This window comes from Balearica regulorum, chromosome 3 (genome assembly GCF_011004875.1).
Source record: "Balearica regulorum gibbericeps isolate bBalReg1 chromosome 3, bBalReg1.pri, whole genome shotgun sequence".
NCBI lineage: Eukaryota > Metazoa > Chordata > Aves > Gruiformes > Gruidae > Balearica > Balearica regulorum.
This window is the reverse complement of record NC_046186.1, coordinates 120,546,653-120,566,224: the sequence shown is the minus strand read 5'-3', so window position 1 is coordinate 120,566,224 and position 19,572 is coordinate 120,546,653. Positions and strand designations below refer to the sequence as shown.

At 40.3% G+C, this 19,572-nt stretch overlaps 1 protein-coding gene across 3 annotated transcripts in view; it reads left to right on the top strand.

The window, feature by feature from the left end:
- PLCB4 (phospholipase C beta 4) overlaps nucleotides 1-19,572 on the top strand; it is a 206,021-nt gene that overhangs the window by 183,745 nt on the left and 2,704 nt on the right. For all 3 annotated transcript variants that reach the window (XM_075749801.1, XM_075749802.1, XM_075749800.1), the window contains 6 exons: nucleotides 3,105-3,180; nucleotides 9,062-9,237; nucleotides 13,646-13,747; nucleotides 15,478-15,535; nucleotides 15,941-16,027; nucleotides 18,160-18,196. In XM_075749801.1, the coding sequence (XP_075605916.1) occupies nucleotides 3,105-3,180; nucleotides 9,062-9,237; nucleotides 13,646-13,747; nucleotides 15,478-15,535; nucleotides 15,941-16,027; nucleotides 18,160-18,196 (536 nt within the window). The remainder of the gene's footprint in view (nucleotides 1-3,104; nucleotides 3,181-9,061; nucleotides 9,238-13,645; nucleotides 13,748-15,477; nucleotides 15,536-15,940; nucleotides 16,028-18,159; nucleotides 18,197-19,572) is intronic.

The following is a 19,572-nucleotide window of genomic DNA, read 5'->3' as shown; positions in this document are numbered from 1 at the left end:
GGCCTGAGAAGAAGCCGGTGCCTCTGCCTGTCTAGGCAAAGCAGCAAGCGAAGGTGTGTCAGGCAGTTAAAGGTGGTAACGGCTGTCTCTGTGCAGGAAATAACGGAAAGCGCTGGGTAACAGTGCTTTCCAGAGTAACCCCAAACGGCACAAATAATTTGATTCCCAGTTTGAGATCACTTCATTGTCTACTTACAGCGTCTTTTCTTAATTTTGTAACAGTTCTCTTATAGATGCTAAAGCCTTTGTGATAGTTTTAAATTATCATAAAAGGTTTAAAAAAAAAAAAAAGTTTGGAAATGACTACTCCAGAAGCAGATTCAATACTCAGCCAAACACTGTTCCTTGCTGTGACTCCGTGCTTTCCATGGACTCCCGAGCTCTCAGTCATCTGATGGCTCTTCAGTGTTACGAGAATAACTATTGGTATCTAATTAACAGTGAAATCCAATCCAGTATCAGCACAGACTTTCTGCGAAAACCCTGCTTTAATTCTGTAACAAAGTGTTTTAAGGGTTTCCTTGGGGATCGTTGTGTATGCAGCCCTGAAAGCCCACAGCCAGGTGCTTATGCACAGCCTTCACCCCAGCTGTGCAGTATGTTTAAGGACATGCTTAAACGTGAACATACTGATTGAGACTTAAAGACTTTATTGAACTGAAATGATCTGATGAATAAGGGGTCCTGGGATCAGTGAGTACAGGACGTGCTCCGTTTCCTTGGCTATCATTTTGGAACTTTTAGAAGCAACGAAAGTTGTAAAAGAACACGCAAAATGTGTTTTCAAGGCATTCATATTGAAATTGTCAGATACTTCCTGAAAAGAAAAAGGCTTTTTGATAGGTGTATAGAAGGCTTTCTCTTCTGATTTTGTTGTGCAGTTTTTCGTGGTCCATTTCTGCCACATGGTGTGACAAATGTCAACTGCATATTGTTCAGCAAAGTAGAATTTTTTAATCACATCCTAATTCACTGACAGATGGACAGGATTTTGCTCCCTATGCTATTTCTGTTGTACACTTCAAATGCTTACAAATCTCAGAGAGGCTTATAGGAATATGAATGCTCGTGTTCCCACTCTGAAATGGAGTTGAGGACACATAAAGATCCTTCTGATTTATCAAGACTGTCCAGAAATTCAAGTGTATGTGTGTGCATGAGCATGGACTTGTGACATTGGGTTGGGCTGTCCCTGGGTATTTGTTCCCAACCGTGACTCGATGGTTTAACCACAGACTGTGTCACTGCAGTTGGGGACAATTCTCATTACGTCCAGCCTGGCTGGAAGTTGCCTTGAGATATAATAAAGCTGCATTTCCAGAGAAGTGATCAACTGGTGGTTTTCATGTCTGGGATTTTGAAAAGTCCAGCGACTGAACCAATTAGACTAATTTGGGATAAAATATGTTTGATTCACCTAAGCAGCAGTCTCTTTCACAGTGTATGACAAATCATATATCGATTTATAGCCAGACTCTGATCCCAGCTACCCACATGCCTAATCAAAGACCCGTTCTTTCCAGCTGTTTGGTTTTGTTTTGTTTTTTTCCAGGCAGAGATAACAGTGGTCAGAACCTGTCCCTATGCCTTTATATCACTTCCAAAGTGTCAAATGAGTGTTAGAAATATTTACAGAGATTTCCTTGCTATGACTAGAAATTAAATGACTAGTCCTTCTGGTGGCCCTTGGGAACACAAGGCACATCACACTACTGCTTTCAGTGAGGGCTTTCGTGGTACTGTTTGATGATAAAATTTTCTGCTAATTTCCCTAAGTTTAGCAGTACTTTGATATTAAAATAGGATTTAAACTTGTTAAGAGTTTCATAAATCTCCTTTTCTAGAGCAAACATGGATTAATGTTGCTGCAGTCAAGCAGTAACCATTCTTATTAGGCCCAGTTTCAGATGATAAAATGAATGTGGCTCCATCCACTCAGTGGAGTTACGCCATTTTACATCAGAGGATGATCCGACACAGAACTATTACACTGATGTTAAAATAGACTCCTCTAAATATACTGTATTATTCAAAAAAAAACCCCAGAGACTTCCAAAGTGTGAGTTTGTATTCTGTTGTAAAAGTGCTTCACTGCAAAGAAGGGAGCTAGAAGATTGGTGAAGATGGAGCTTGTCAGCCTTCAAAAATTTATTGACTTGGGTGAGACAGTAATTGAAATTGCTGTTGTAGCTGCAATGGAATAGTTTTTCTGTACATCTGTCCCACGCAGCGTGTGGCCCAAGTAATTGGGCTTAGAGAAGGAAATTCTGTGGGTGAGAGAGAGGTCATCCATCTCCTAACCCACAGGCACGTCAGGGGAGCTTCAGCATGGGCCCTCTGCAGGCATTTTACCAGCCCATTCCTTAGAATCACGCGCTCTTCGGGCATTAAACAAGTTTTGCAACTTGCATTCAACCCCATTAACTTTCCCCAAGCACAAAGGCCATGCTGTATTCAGCTTACTGCAGGAGTGAGGGCTGGCTTCAAGATTTGTTGCTTTCCGAGTCATGTAAGGTGCCCGATGGCTTGGATTCGTCCACGTGGGTTGGTGTGGTCTGCAAGGGTAATGTGGCCCCCTTCTTTGCAACCCATCCACTTCTGTTTTCTCAGAGAGGGGAACTTCCACTTTCAATAGGTGTTCAAATTTAGTATGCCCAAATTGCTCTGTGAGGTAGTTATTCAAATGACTTCTTTTTTCTCTGCCTCAAACTAAAAATAAGTAGCAAAAATTTCTTTTAAACTAGAGGATAAAGTCATGGCAAGGCAACGCATATGCCTGTAAGTGTTTAGGCAGACACTGGTTTTTCTTGGCAAGGTATTTTAAGCCTGGAAAAGGAACCAAGTACCATAAATGGAGATGCTTGACACATCCTCAGCAACTCAGTAATTGCTGGGCCAGTCTAGAATTAATCGTGTGGTGTTTGAATTGAATGATCTACTAATCCAACAATATTTTGTAAGTTGTGAATAAATTGCCAGAAGAAATAATTTCATTCCAATACGCTACAGCACTTCAACTTTGATTAACATTTTAATTAGTAAGAGCTGACTGAATGGGAAGATGTTTAACTTGTGGCACACATTTGCAATTTTCCTTTTTTTAGAGGAAGCAATTGTCTTGAATTGAAGAAAGAAACGGAAATTAAAATTCAGACGCTAACATCAGATCACAAATCTAAGGTAAGCAAACAGCCAATTTTAACACATGCAACATCTGAAAGAGAGATTTTGAGACCCAAGCGGTAGTTATTTTTCTTGGAAGCATATGAATGATTTTCAGCAATAATAATATGTTGACAAGAATGGAATTAATCGAGTGTCTAAAAGTGTTTCTTAAAAAAAATTTTAAAAAGCAACGTCAATTTCCTGCCCTTTGAAAATTATTGAAGAAAGGGCCATATTCATGCCTCGTGAAGCTAAACTGGTCATTTGTGTCAGTTCTAGCTAAACAAAGAGACGAATATATTCTGTGTGAAATTTGGATGCTAAATACTGTCTCAAAATACATACATAAAGAAGTTTCTTTTTCATTTTCCCTCATTGTCAACATGAATAACACTTGCTAGTCTGTCTCTTAGGGAATGAGGTTTCCAAGTTGCTCTTGAACCAAGTGCCTTCTCATTTCTAATATTTTTTTTTCTCCATTGCTTTGTTGCGTTGTTTTCTCCAAGGTGCTGGAGAATAAAAGTGCTCTGAAACTCAACCTCAGTTCATTTGAAAACGCTGTTCTTAAGCTGCGATTCGTGGTTCACATTGAGTCGTTAAAGCTGCTTCCTCTATACTTCTATTCCACTATTATGCTCACCAACTTCATATTTCCTTTGAAAGTTTTATCTGCCACCTTGTTGATATGGTTTCCGGTTTCTGAAAGATACCCAAACTGGAGGGTGGCAGGTACGCTAGAAGACCCATCCATGTACAGAATGATCTGGAGGGAGAGGAGTCCCAGGGGCTGACTGCAGTACGGGACAGTTACTGTAAAAGCTGAAACCTGGGAAAAGAATCAGACAAGTATAGAAAATACAAACAAAAGCGGCCACATCGTTGAGACTAGAATAAGGTCATTTCCGTCTTTTCTTCTCCTAATTTTATTCTTTGGCATCATTATTTCATGTGGAGAAGATCCTGGCTTTCTAAACAAGGTTTCTTTCTTGTTGCTGTCTGCTCAGCCAAAGATGTAGGAAAATGCCCAGGAATCAAACCTAGTGTACTGTCTTATCTCCCTATCTCCTTGTCCTATGAAAAGTCCAGAACTGTTTCCTTAAATAAAAGTAAATTTGTTGATAACTTATTAGAAAGATCATTCATTCATTTCTTAGTGAAATAAACTCTCTGAGGAGCACTAGCTCCCTGTCATCCGGACGTAAGCTCCAAAACTCATTTGAAGGTAGATTGTGTAGAAAATTCTTTGCTGTGATCTCTGCTTCTCCCCACAGTCTGGAGTTGAGAGGTGTGATTTGTACACAAGGGACATGCAAGTCTTCATTAATCTTCCAAATCCAATAAATGTGACTCATGTTTTCCCTTTCCACAAATGTATGCAGTTTCTGAGCTCTGTTCCTTTTAAAATCCTACTTTCAAACCGGTTCCCTTCAATTTAATCCATACCTGGAAAAGAGATTGATTTTTGTCCACTCCCGTGTCAGGTTTTAGGATGTCATTTTCAAAGGAGACTTAAATGTAAGCTCCTTTGAAATGCCAAGCCTCTGTGCGTTGGATAATTCCTGAAGAACTCCTCTGCAAGTCATCTACTTCTGTGGTTTTCTCTAGGTCAGTGATTTTCAGTATCTTGCTCACTGTGGTTCCATCACAATCGTCCAGATTACGTACCGATTGTACTATTCTCACAGACTTCTTTTGTTTCGATTGCCATGCGTGGGCCCTTGAATTATTCCTGGAGATCATTCAAAGGTTTGCAAGCAGCAGGTTGGAAAACAGTGCTCAAGACCATAGGGAAATTAACTTTCCTCCTAGATGGAGGTAGGTGCAATTAAATTAGATTAAATTCTGGGATGCTGAATGCATTACACTGATATAGTGGGAGTTTGATTAATTAACAGTTGTTCAGCATTTCTCAGCATTTGGCCCACCAATTTTGATATCAGATTGTACCATAATTCAGCTTTAATTACAGCTCACGTCCTCCAGTGCAGCTCTGTGTCATAATGTGCCTGTGCACCTTTAGCACCAAAGAGACCTTTTCATCTACGAAAGTCTTCCTGTCATGAGGAAACATCCAGCCCAAGTTTGGCATAAAATATTTAAATTAGATCCGAATGTCCCAGTGTGTACTTCACACACAATTAACCTAGCAGATGCAAATTACTCCCCTGCATTAGAAAAGTAGGTCCCAATATCAAGCAGGCAGAGGATGAAAAGAAAAAAAGGAAAGATTACTTCAAAGATTATTCCTGCTTGAACTTAGTGACTAAACAAACATCTTGCATATATGCCTTGCAAAAGTAAGTTCCTTATCACGATTTTAATTAGTCTCTTAGGCCCAGCGTAGGAACAGATGAAAGGACAGGATTGCAAACACGGTCTGTAGAACAGGAAAGCAAGAAGCTAGCTAATGGTTATTTTTCTTATCCTTTTGGGTAAGTAACGCTGCCTTAATAGGGGAAAGTAGGACAAGAGCACAGCCCAGTGCAAATGAAATAGTTATTTTAACTATGATGCTAATAACTTGGAGAAAAGCAGGGATGTACGCTGAATTTACTACATCTGGACTTTGAACTGTATCACAGATCTGCAGCAAAATTGGATATCAGATGATTTAATGGTCGTGGGTTCTAAGGTCATCAGAATCTGAGTCAAACTGGGTATTTCAAGTCTTGTAACTGGTGTTTGGCAAATCCCTTACATCCTCCTCCTCAGGTTATATCTTGCTCTACCTGAAATGAGACTTCTAGCTTGCAGGATATTTCAGAAAAGAAATCTTCCATTTCTCTCCCACCCCTAGAGAAAACCTTGTTTTACGAGGAGCTGTACCTGCTGCTTCGACTGCGTGCTGATTTTGAAATCAGTAGCACATCATTAACACATCTGTCCATGAACTCAGGCAGGTTTTTTATGATTCTTACTTCCGATCTTCTCAGATTAAATACTTAAAGTACCGCCATGCTTAAGTCTCCTTGCAGATTTCTTCTTTGGGAGTTGGAATCGATGGTCCTTATGGGTCCCTTCCACCTCGAGATATTCTGTGATTCTCTGCTATCAGCGTATCTGAGATACAGGATTCCTGTCTTCCTGTTCCTCTGTAGTGTGTAACATTAACCATTTAAAAACAGTGAGCACGTTATTCATTTCAAAGGCGCCATTAAGTCTTTGTTTCTCTGCATTTGTTTGGGCTTTGTAAACGCTCTTTGCAGTTAAGTCATAAATTCTTGCTTTCATCGTGGCTTCCACTGTTTATACACTTGTTTCACTATTTTATTAAGTCACAACTCTTTTTTTTTATGCAAAGATTGTTTTGCATTTCCTCTGCAGCCTAAGGAGGCTTTAAATAAAAGCAAACTCTTTTCTTGTTTACTGGAATGCTTGCCTGTCCTTTTGGGGCAATGTAGAACACTCTTTCTGTGCCTAGGAATCAGATCTCATATGATATCATCTCCTCCACTTTCTAATACTTCAAATTAGCCTGAAATCCAGTCCTAAAACTGGCAGACTGTATGGAAGAGTGGCACAGCAGCAAGCGGTGGAGGAGAATGCTTGGTCAGCTCTGTCACAGTTCCCACTACAGTTTTACTGATGTTTGAAAGGTGGGAAAGCCCAGTCAAAGCATTCTCGGCAGGAAGGGAATTTTGAATCATAAATCTGCGTCAGGAACCGGGTGTGGGCTCCTGTACCAAAATGCGTGGTACACAGGCGTGATTTGCTGCTGGCTCTGCCTGCTTCCTGGGTCACATAATGACACTTGTCCTTTTTAAAAATTAATATTGTCTAACATGGTGACCATAGAAGTTTTCTGAGTATGTGGTCCCTCTTCTGCTGTGGTCCCAGTTACACCCACTTACTCAGGACTTTGGATCTACCTGTACCTTTTTTCTCCAAATTGTGGATGGAGCTGACTCCATCTGCATTGAAAATAAATACATAAGGAATGGGTTTTCCCGAGAACTTCAGCCATGACTTACTTTTAGCTCTCCTGAAGTCCATTCTAGGTCTCCCTGGGGGTTGATAAGCCAAGTGGGGTCACTGTTGAGAAGAGATGCAGCCTAACTGAAGCATCTAGTTGCTGTAGATACGAGAGAGGCATCTCCAGGCAGTGTTTCAGTGTGATAAATCCTGCTTTGAGGCTGCTCACCTTTTTGGATCAGCAATACAAGGAGCTTGGACTAAACTTGGTCTTAACTTCAGTGCCTTAGGTGGGTGCCAGAGGTGAGCTGGAGTGTCTGCCCCTCAACCTTCCAAAGACTCCATCTGAAAAGCGAGCATCTCTTCCTTACCAACACCAAGCATTTATTCCGACCCATTTTAAAACCGAATCCTTGTGTTTTTCTGGCTCCGAAGGCAGTACTGCTTTATGAACATCTTATTAAAGATACTACTCCCACTAACTGTTCCACATCCTTCAGTGTATTTATCACTTCAGAGTTGATAGGCTCTGGCTCAGTAGTACGCTTACCCGCATGCACAAAAATAAGCATGGCTCATTTTGCTGGAGGTACACTCACTCTTAAACACCCTGATAAATTAGACCTATACTAGTCGTCCTGCCTCAAAATGCTTATGTGTTTTTTCTGACCGCTGCAGAAGACTCCAGGTAGCTCTCTATCAGCTGCTTCTGCCTCCAATCCTATCTGTTTTGATATGGGACCACTATTTAACTATAGTTAAATGCAAGTCTGGCTTTCAGGTAGTGGTAGTCACCCTGATCTGTTACAAAATTACTTGAATTACTTGCTTTTTTTGCTTTTTTTTTCTTCATTAGGAGTCCAGCTTTATTATACAACATGAGCTTTGTGTAGGAGGGCCTTCAGAGGAGCCTCTCCAGGGCAGAATGGAGACGGGGGTGTTAAGGTCCCCTCTTCTCTCACCATCATCAGCATGTGTAGGAGAGTCTGTTCCGCATTGTGCAGAGCCCACACGTGGGCCCACACCTCAAATACTGGCATCGGCCTCTCGCTTTCTGAGCAACATGGTGGCAATTTTTGATTTGAACAATAAGATTTACCTTTCATGGAAGATGACCCAGATGCTATTAGTTACCATAGTAGCAGCTGAAATGACTCCCTGAAAACAGGTTTATTGAGGCATATTTTGTAGACCATTTATGGAAAAGTAGGATAGCTTGGCAAAATACCCAAAGATAATTATTAAAGGATAAGAAAATATAGCTTTCTATTAGCTTCTTTTCTAAATCATTGAGTGCAATATATTCTTACAATAACAGCTCTGGTGATTTAGGCTTCTTCGTATTGTCTCTTGGGAATTTTCCAAAACTTTAATCTCATTATTCTTGTGAGTCTTGGGAGATAAGCAAGAGAAGAATACTTGTCAGAATCCCTGCTGACTTAATGAATATAAAACAAAGATACGTAGCCCATCAGGTTGTATTAAATACAGGATTTGTCTGTAAACCGACTGTGTTTGTAAAAGTGTCTCCACAAAATCAAGGACTGTATTTAAGCCCTCAGAGAAATCCTGCTCGCTAGGTTTTTTCCATTGTTAATTTCAGTACTTTCTAATATATATTTTTTTCTTGGCAACCAAAACCGTGAAACCGTTTTATTATGAACTCAATGTTAGAGAAGGTTTTAAAATAAGAGTAGTACAGTCGAGAGCATAAATGCAGCCAAATTATTCAGGGCACTTTAGATAATAGAGTCCTAATAGTCGAGGTTGGTTTACATCTGGTTTTGTAATATACTGTAGTGTCCTCAGTGGCTTTGTTACCCTGGGAAGCAACTTCTTTTGTCTAACTTCATGTTTCACAATTTAGCTACATTCTTTATAATCTTTTTTTATGATTGTCTTTACATCATCTTCAGCAGTAGTAACAGTTGGTCTCCTAACCTAGCTGAGAACCTCTAGCAAAGCTGCTGTTACTTCTCTACAGGTCAAAGAGATTGTGGCGCAGCACACTAAAGAGTGGTCTGAGATGATCAATACGCACAGTGCCGAAGAGCAAGAAATCCGTGATTTACACTTGAACCAACAGTGTGAACTACTGAAGAAACTGCTGATTAATGCTCATGAACAACAAACCCAGCAGCTAAAATTTTCCCATGACAGGTGAGCGGGGCAGCGCTTCCTGGTAACAAAGGTTGGGTTATGTCTGCTTTGTATAATGTTTGAGTTTCTTGTGTTGATAGCTCCTGTACTGCTGTCAAAGATACCGCATGCATGGTAAAAGAAACGATCAGACCAGGTTTAGGTAGATGCAGGAATGGGCTTCTTAGCTGGTTTAGATTATCTGAACTTCATTAAAGGCAGCGGATGCGATGAAGTGCTGGTAGGTTGCATCAACTGTGGATGCTTAGACTTCACCCAGGAACTTCAATTCAGAGGCTGGAAGCTGAGAAGTATCAAATATGGAAATACCCTTTGGAGCTGCTAGCAGTTGCAGACGCAAGTGTTTATAGCATTGGTGATTATAAGAAAGATCTATGAAAAGTAAGATCATAAAAACAACGGGTAGCGGGATAAGCTACATTAAACTGACCTATCTATATACACTATCCTGTCGTAATCACTGGGAAGACAGAAGATATTGCGTGACACTACTGTCTTGTTGCTTTTGTAATTAACCATCCTGCCCATTTGAAATTAAATAAAATGAAATACACATTGTATCCACAGTGTTAAAAATGGCAGTAAGTAGAAGAATCATTTTTTTATGCTGCGATCATCTATTATGCAAAGCAGCCTAAAAGCACGTGAATGCAAAATGTGTGTGTACACACATATATATTCATACATATATATATATATGTAATTGTCTTCAGCATCTTTCACATAAAAAGCATGGGGGAAAAAGGAATAAATAAATCGCATTTGAAGAAGGAATTGAAATGATTTTTTAAATTCCTGAGTGAAAAAACAGCTTATCTTTGCATCAGAGAGAACACATGCTGGGACCTGCAAGCTTTCCATCCAACAGAGAATTGTCCCAGCACAAGGCTTTTAGTGAGCTCATCTTCATGTTAATGTCTGTGTTAACCCATATATTCAAGCTGTCCTGCAATAAATACCCAGTCAAAAATGAAGTCCAAAAATTGTTAAATTATCATGCAAATGCATCATTCAAAAGATACTAGCTAGAGGAAGGTGCAGACCTTGGCACTGTATCTCTAAATCGTACCTGACTGCATCAGCCTGGAGAAATCCCATCACTTTGTTTTTAAGAATCCTGTTTTCCATCCTATTTGAAATTCACTACAATGCTTAGAAGCGAATTTACTAATGTATAGCCTGCTTGTGGAATAAGACTTCCCCCCCCCCCATCTTTTTGAAAGTAAGTTTTGTTTTCTTTTCTGTACGTATCTTACTCTCCTAACTAACGGCTGTCATTGTAGGCAGCTCTTATATCTACACTAGGACAAGGTTTGGTTTGGGTTTTTTTAAGCTTTTTTCTCATAGTTTTTGTCTTTGGGTTTAGAATTCCTGTATCTCTACATTGTTTAAACAGCCCTATATTGTTTCTTGTAAATGGTTCTTACATTCTTATTAATGGATCTTGCTCTCTTATTAGAAATCATTTGTCTTTAGTCCATGTATTGTTCTATTTTCAGAGCTACTAAGAACCAGACCCCAAAATCTACATCCTGATAAATCCTGACAACTTTTTTTTCTCAGCTGTCCTAGGAGTAATAACCTTTAAAATTTGGCTTTATTCATTGCGATGAGTGTGTTTCTGCTTATTTGGGAATTTGTGTGTAACCCTCAAATATGCAGACTGGAGACTTTCCTGTTTAAAGCAAATTTCAGACTGTGTCTGAATCTATGAATATTTCAGAAGAATTTGAAATGTGAAATATTGGAAAGTGAATAATAATGCCCCAAAGAGACTTAATTTGTAAACTTTTTAATAGAATATATTGTGTGTAGGAATATATATGCATTTATCTGTATAGGTGTCTGTAATAGCTGAGAGACAACTCGGGTAACGATAAGAAAAAAAGGATCTATCTGAGAGCAGCGTGGGAGGTGGAGCGTGCTCTCAGCATGCTGTTCTTGCCACTTCCCCCTCTGTGAGCTGAGGAAATGAGTTCACTATCACAACAGAGGACACAGGGGTACCAGGAAAGATCAGTAATCTAAAATGATGTAGTTATCTGCTGTAGGGTAGATACTTTCCCTCCGCGTGCAGTACAAAAAGCAATTACAGTTTGTGCTTTGAGCTCATTTAACAACAAAGCAGAAGACAGCAGATACTACTAAAAAATCTGAAGCTTATTGAACTCCAGGGGTGCCGTGCCCCCTGCCTCCCCAGACTGGGTTAGCTTGACTGACTGGGACGTTGCTTGCAGCATTTCAGAAATTGGGGACGTGAAGCTGTTATTCGCAAGCGTTACGTGCTCCAGATAAAATAACATGAGAGAGAAAGAAAAATTGCGTGGTCTTGTTGGATTTTATAATAAAAAAAAAGAGATTTTTAGTCATTCAAACAATACTGGTGACATGAAATGAAATGCTAATGCGCTTTAATGTCATCTAAATATATGTAAAAATTCCAAGGACGGACTTACATGCTTGAAGTTAAGTATCCCTGTAAAAGACACGTTTGGATACATTTCAGAGTTGCAGTCAGTATGGTACAGTAGGCGATCAGCAGGTAAATCTTGCAGTTCGTGGGGCGTGTTTTGCAGAATCCTTTTTTCTGTACCCTCCTGGCTTACCTACTTCTTCCAGTTAACCCTGGCTACAGGTGTCAGCACCGCTTGGGAGCGGGAGGCTGTTCCGTAACGGTGGCGTGGCGCTGCCAGCCGGGGCAGCGCGGGCTAAACTGGAGGCTCAACGTAGAGCCCCGTGCCCGGCGCTTGAGCAGCGACCTGACACTAGAACTTTGGCCCCGTCTTTGAGAAGCGCTGGTTTGGACTCAAGGAGTGGGCCCTACAAGTGCTTCTTGGTGATTTTTAAAAAGAAGATAAGATTTTTCATTTTGTCTGTTAATGCCTTTTATTTATTGCAAGCGCTGAAAACCCACCACGCGCAAAAAGACCTAGCAGCAGCGCAACTCAGAGCTAGAGTATAGTTCGCACAATAAGGAAACAGTTGCATATGGATGCGTTGGCTCTTCCAGCCGTATCCGTGGCCAAAGTCTCAGTTTGAAATCATCAGTGATGCGCAGTAGCCCTCTAATCCTCTTCACCTCTTTCACTCTAAAATGATATCTGATGCAAATAAGCGAAATCAGTTTGAATACCTACACTTAGCTTTTTTCATATCCTTGAGCACAGTAATAAAAATGAATTATTTCAGGACTGCTCTTAAGAGAGCGTGCTTGAAAATTACTTCCAATTCAGTACAGAAAATAAAAGTTTTTATTTGGAGAAGGGACTGTTGGAATGAAATGTGTTCTCGACACAACATTTTTTACAACCCAGTCTAATTTCTGCTGTGATACCACTGCTTTTAAATCTGTATTCAGGAAATGTTTCACCTTCTGAATTCTTCTGTGCACACAAAATACTTAGAAGTCGGAGTTACTAGGTGCAATAATTGTTTAGCGCTCTACTTAAGATCACATCCAGAAAAAGAGACGAAGGCGCTGCCGTGGCTTGCGACGGGTAACTTTGAGCTGCTTAGCACTACCGGGGACTTTACAATCTGTTATTCGCTGCCCAATTTCCATGTATAATTCCTGTTTAAGTAAGCACTTAAGATCAGGAGCTGCAAGAGCTGGAATGCTAAGCAGGCAGAAAGCAAGAGCTAGCCTTCAGGGACAGCCTTTTTGGAGCTTGGCTGGCTTGTGTGTGACAAAAAGCCTTCTGCTCGCTCACGGTTCATAAGCCATTGCTGAAAGTCAGCGCCTATGCTGTTACTCCCAACAAAGAATCATGATCTCTTTCTTTTTACAACAGCAGGATATTTATTTACTTATTTTCTGGTTTTCTACTCCGCTAGCTGAAATTACATCGCTTCACAGAGAAGGCTACGAGGTTCACAAGGCCAGAAGGAGAAACCAAACCCAGATCTGACCATGGTCTAAACCATGAGGCTCTTTTCAGGCCCCAAGTACGAGTCTTAAAAGGACGTCTGTCAGCTCGTACCACAACTAGCAAATATGATTACTGTTTATATCGCAGTCATGTTCTGAGGGCAGGACTTGTAAATTTACTACACAATTTTAAAAGACAAATTACATTTTCTAAATGGCTGATGGTAGCACATGCTCAGACAACTCTTATATAGTAGGGAGAAAAGTGAGGCTTTGATACCCTTTCATAACATTCAAAGTGTAAAAATGCTTAAAACCGATCCTTCAGATTATATTCTCTGGAACAAATGGAGATTTCTGAATGCTTGCTCGGATTGTATTAAAGTCTACCCAGAGGAAGGCAATTTTCCTATGGTTTGTTCTTTCTTCTTCCTTAATGCCTCGAGGACAAAATTAACCATGGCGTAGAGTAATACCAGGAAACCAACCTCAACAACAGTTGCATTTTAGGCATTGATGACTTTGTTTGGTTTTGCCTAGGGAAAGCAAGGAAATGCGTGCCAACCAGGCCAAAATATCTATGGAGAACAGCAAAGCCATAAGCCAGGACAAATCTATCAAAAATAAAGCTGAAAGAGAGAGGTAAGTATCAGCTCTCCCCTCTGGAGAAGGGAAGAATGCTGTCAAAGCCTGATACGTGACCTCGTGCATTAATTCTATTAAAATCGTGCTTTTATTTACAGAAACAATGTCTAATGATTGTGCTGGATATATTTTAGATTGCCATTTTAGGAAAAAGGTTGCTTTTCTTGTATCTAGCCTTTTAATACATGTAATGCCTTGATCAGGGAAATAAAAAGGTCCTTAACTTTATACTCATCAGCTGTGACTGACTGCTGTAGGTCTAATCACGCTATTAAATTGAAACACATCTGTAAGGCTTTTAATGATTGTACTTAAAATGCGTTATATTTTTTGCTGTTGCTTTTGAAGTGAAATGAGGGCTATGCTGAAAAGGGAGTCTGAGCTTTGGTTCTAGCTGGAGTTAGAGTAACTGGAGAGGCAACCCCACTACAAAGACAGGAGGTGATGCCAGTGAAAGGCTTTCTCCCTCATCTGCTGATAACACGGAGGAGAGGTGGAACAGAAGGAGGGAGTGCTAGAAGTGATGATAATCAGCGGAGAGGGTGATGGAAGGTAGGAGTGAAGCAGCAGGAGATACACGGTACAACAGCACACGTATTGCTTCTCCACTCTGAACTGAAGTGCAGCTCTCTCCCGTTATGACCTGGCCGGCGTCCGGGCTGAGCAAACCAAGGGCACTGCTGCACCGGCACACCTGGGTTGTTCACAGCGCCCGTGGGGATGACAGCCTTAAGTGACTCGAGGGACTAGAGAGACACTTGCCAGGACCAGCTACTGAGACTTTTTGGAGGATTGATCTGCATTATGGCTATTTTAAGTTTTTTCTATTTATCCTAAAAGTTTCCAACTAAATAGATAAAAGCAGCATCTGCACAATGATGTCTCACAAGCCTTCAGGGTTTCCTCTTCGCTTTGGGCTTGCCATCTGGCTCATTCTTTCCTCTTTTACATTGGTCAAAAGGCTCGTACTTGTTCTTGCTGAACTTAAGTCCCTTGAGTGTTACAGACTCCTAGCTCATCGGGAAGACGAGTTGTTGGAGCCCTTGGTAACTGGATGCTTAGTTAATGTAAGACCTCCGCTAATGACTCGGAGATAAATCTGTTCTCAGATTTGAAAGCAGGCTGAACGCATTTCAGGCTTTGCAATTAGTCTGCTTCAGTTCTTTGAACTATTTTTGGTATATTTCATGGTGGAAATCTTAGGAAGAAACACTTTGCAGTTAGGTATTTTATGTAAATATTAATTGTGGGCTTATCTTTTTGCGTAAGTAACAGCTTTAAGAACCTTAAAGCATTAGTAAGCTGTAACTTTACTTATGATCATCAGATGATATTTCTATTACCACTGTTAAGAAATGTAGCACTTTTTATATACCAAAATAAATGGAGCCCAGAGTGCAGTAAGGGGTACACAAACGAATAAACATTTTTTTTTAAAGTTCTGTCCACCAGTCTTGAGTAAGGGAAAAAGCAGACTTCATTCACAATGGTTATGGTCTGGTTTTTTTGTCAGGTCTTCAACGGTACTGTCAATGTACTTGGAAACTTTTAAGCGTACAGGTGCATAGCCAAAGGAGTGTACAATTTGCCATTAGTCCCCCATGGTACAGATCATCAGAAACCAAAATACACCTTACGAGTTTGTGATTCTCTCTGTTGTTGCTTTGGGGTTTCTTTTTTTCCAATGAGTCTTCACAGAGAACATTTGCATTATTATTTTTTTTTAGGCGAGTCAGAGAACTGAACAGCAGCAACACAAAAAAGTTCCTGGAAGAGAGAAAAAGGGTAACTATAACCTTGACAAAGTCACTGGGCACTATTTCTGGACATTCATTTTCGTTTCTCTGTGTTGAGAATCCAGCTCTAGTAAACAAACAGATGTTTGTCCTTGCTTTGTTCTGCATACTTGTAGTGTAAAAGATCTAACATCTATATAGGAGGAAGCTATTTTAAATGAATAAAATTACTATTCATTGTTGTGTATTTGCTACTTTTATGTAATATATATAATATAAATATATTATTTTATTAATAGCTCTTCTTAAGATTGGGTGATATAAGCCTCCTGTAAAGTTTTGTGCCATTCAAATGGGGCAAGACAGTGTATAGATGTATATATTTCAAGTAAGTTTTTATTTTGCCTGTTAATAAGGTGTTACCTTTCCCCCCGTTATTTTCTCTTGCTTACAGCTGGCAATGAAGCAGTCAAAAGAAATGGATCAGTTGAAAAAAGTTCAGCTTGAGCATTTAGAAGTCTTGGAGAAGCAGAATGAGCAGGTATCTTATTTTAAAGGCTTAAAAGAAAAGCAAGCTAGTGAAAACAGTAACCAGGATCAGGCTGAGTAGAATGCTTCTAAATTAAGTCATTCCCGACCTTGGGAAAATGACCTTGTTCATGGTCACTCGTCCCCTTGGGGAGTTAAAATCAAGAGGTGAGGTGACTTAAATAATGGTAGAGAACCAGATTTGTTCCAGATAAGCATGTGAAAGCTGACTGCTTAGCCAGAATCCGTCCTTTCAGCTGTTCAGCCATGTTGGTACTCGTTAGCTAGATATGACAGTCATAAAAGGCCCAGCATATCCATTTTAATTACTCCCAAAAAGCACTTCAAGCAAATCGGTTTCCTTCATTTTGGAGCTCACGTTTCTAGTGCTGATTGGAAGGTAGAGGCAAACCATGTGCACAGAGCATCTCTGAACTCTAAGAAACAGTTAGGATGGACTTGAATTCTAGAGATGTATAGCAGCATGGGGAGTTTTATCTGTACTAGTACACCCTTTCCTCATTAAAATACCTTATTATTTTCTGCTAGTTTATAAGCTGCTTTTTTTTTTTTTTTAATTGAAAAACTACTTGGCAAGGAAAGGAAAATTCTAATCGCATTTCTGGTAGAAGCACTGCTATGTTCTGAATGGTTCCCTTGCTGGAAGGTTGAGCCAGCAGAGCTGTCAGAATTGCACAGGCTTGTGGTACTGCACTTAAACGTAAACTGCAAGGGGAATATACCCAGCAGTTCAGTGAGATGAGAGAGAAGGGGTGCATTTAATACTCATTACTTTCAAGGGTTATGTACTTCTTTGTTACTAAATGTTCAGAACTTGAACTCTCTGACAGATGTTATAGTATGACTTAAAGCCATCTTGCAGAGCAGGAGGGAAGGGAAGAGCACATGCAAATCAAGTATTTCTGCTGTCGGGAGAGAGTCCTACAGCCCCAAAAGCTGCAGCCTAGTTAACTTCTAGGGAGGTGACGGCGTGTGGGATCGCAGGCAGCTGCTACCACTGAGTCCCAGCCACGTGGCTCTGTCTTCCGATTGCTCCACCACCCTTCTGGACAACAACCAAAATTCCCAGTCTGTTCCCTCGCAGGGTTTCTGCAGACGCTGTCTCTAACATCCAGCAGGATTGGATCTGTCAGTCAGTCTGGCCCTGAGCAGTACCTGCGCGTAACCAAAAGGCAGGGGAGGCACGTACCCGGGGAGGCAGTTGGGCTCCAGCGGATCCATAGCGTCACTGTAGAGAGCACGACAGAGAACTGCCTGTGAACTGTGCTAGCTGGCAAAAATAGTTGGCTTGATCCAGAGATAGGAGTTATCGGGGGTTTCTTTCCATTGGCTTCAGAGGGCTTGGGATTCATCTTTTAAAAACATAAGGACAAGAGGAAAAGAGAATAGTTGTGCTTTCAACCACAATGCGATAAACACCTTATGTATAAGGGAGGGAGGTTGCTGGGAACTAAGCGTGAGTCGTTAAAGGAGTCCCCTTTTTCAGCAATTAGAGACTTCCCTCCCCTGGGGCTACAGCTTCCGCAGCTGAGAGACGGTAACAGCCTACCTGAGCTTGCTTATACTCCATGTCAGTGCAGAGATGAAGCCAGCTTAAACCATCGGTGATGAAATGGAGTAAGATCATTCACATGCTGGTTACCATGTTTGTGTGGGCTGCGGTGGCCTCCACCACAGGGGTAGTCCTTAACGGCTTTTTAACTCTAATTTGATCCATCAGAGCATATCTTTTCATACCTGCTGTTCTGACCACTTCCTTTGAGCCCCAAAAGTGCACCAGTGCAAACCCCCAGCTGGGTCAGCTTTCCTTGTTACACACGTTGCTGTATGAAAGCTAGCTGGATCAAGATAAAGGTGGTATTTGTTTAATGAGAATTTCAAAGAGTGGGGTTTTTTTTTTTCTGATCAAACAAGAGAAGAATTTTTTCATACAAATATACAATGTCAAAAAGTAGAATTATGGGTGGAAACAGCCTTCAATACAAACTGTTATGAATTTAAATTTGTTTTGGTTTATGTATGTTTTTCTTGCATTAATTTTTCAATCTCACTTCAGTTTTCATTCATTTAATTTGCTTCTTGTTGTAATCCTCAATTTTGACATTATTATTTTTGTACAAACAGCTTTTGAAATCCTGTCATGCAGTGTCTCAAACACAAGGTAGGACGGACGTATAATAAGCAAACTATTATTTCAGTGTGCTTTCCTTCTAAATTAAATCATTGTCATTGGAGCCCTCCTTGTAAATGCAACCATTGGGAAGTACCATTGACACAGTGAACACAATGTTAATCTTGTTTGCACACAGATATTTGAGCCTGACACAATATTAACAGTATTTTGTGCTTTAGCGTCCCAAATTCAGATGCATATGAGCAGTGATGTGCAGAGGAAATATTTAGAGATTAACTTGTATTGTACATTACCTATCATTACCGAAAGATAACGCTTAGAGTTCTAAACTGTGACTGATCAGTGTCTGTTGATGTAAGAAAACTATTTTAGTGTTAACGTTCATATGATTAACTGCTAACGCTGGTAGACAGACAAAGAGTATCCACGTATATCAATATGGTAATAAAATAAGTAATTTGACACTAAGAATAGCAAAATATAGAACAGGTGGCTAGTAATAGCTTTTTAGTGTCTAAAGAAGAGAGGCTTCCAGCGCTTTAAAATTCACTTCAAAATCCAACGCATTCCAAGGTGTGGCAATTACATTTACCATGTGGCTGGGCTGCTGTGGCTTCCTAAATAATCGTTACTCACAAGAAATCTCTGTTAACCCTTGTCTTACCAAAGGGCAATAGTTGTATTAGGCTTGCACACCCAGTTTTGCAGTATTCCCTGATCTGAAGTGTGTTCTTGACTTGATAACATACTTGTATCTTGCACTACTCAGTCTGACAGCACCCGCTTTAACGACGTTTATTTATAGACATATAATGAGGGAAAAGAGCATTCATTAGGCTAGGGGAAAAAACCATTCTTTTACTGTATATAGTTCTTAACCTGTCTTAGATCTCACTAAAGAGAAGCATCTTGAAAGGACAGGCCATTAGCTGCCACTCACTTCACGAAGCTTCCACGCTGCCTTCCAGAAGGCTCGTCTCCAAGTGCGTGCTTGTGTGTGCTTGTGTGTTCACGTCAGAACGCGCCGTCTGAACCAGGCTCAGACTAGCAAAACCGGGCATCCTGGTCCTCTGCTAAGGTGTTCTTTGAAACCAAGTTCTCTCTAAAACAATGCCGTACGCCATATATTGGCATGCAGAATATTTCTAGGACACTATGCGCCAGTAGTTAAGTCACAAGTTTAAAATGTGAAATGTGTGAGTCACTGAGAAACAAACGCAGGGTTTTGTTTTATCTGGAATTTCATTTCACACACAGGCAAACTCCAGCCAACGTTTCAGAAGAGGTTGTACATATTGATTTATTTATTATGTTTCCATATTTTCATGTTAAAATTATTTCTTCATTACTTTCAAGCTTTTAACTCATTTAAATGGAGAGCGTTGATTAATTTTTAATCATAT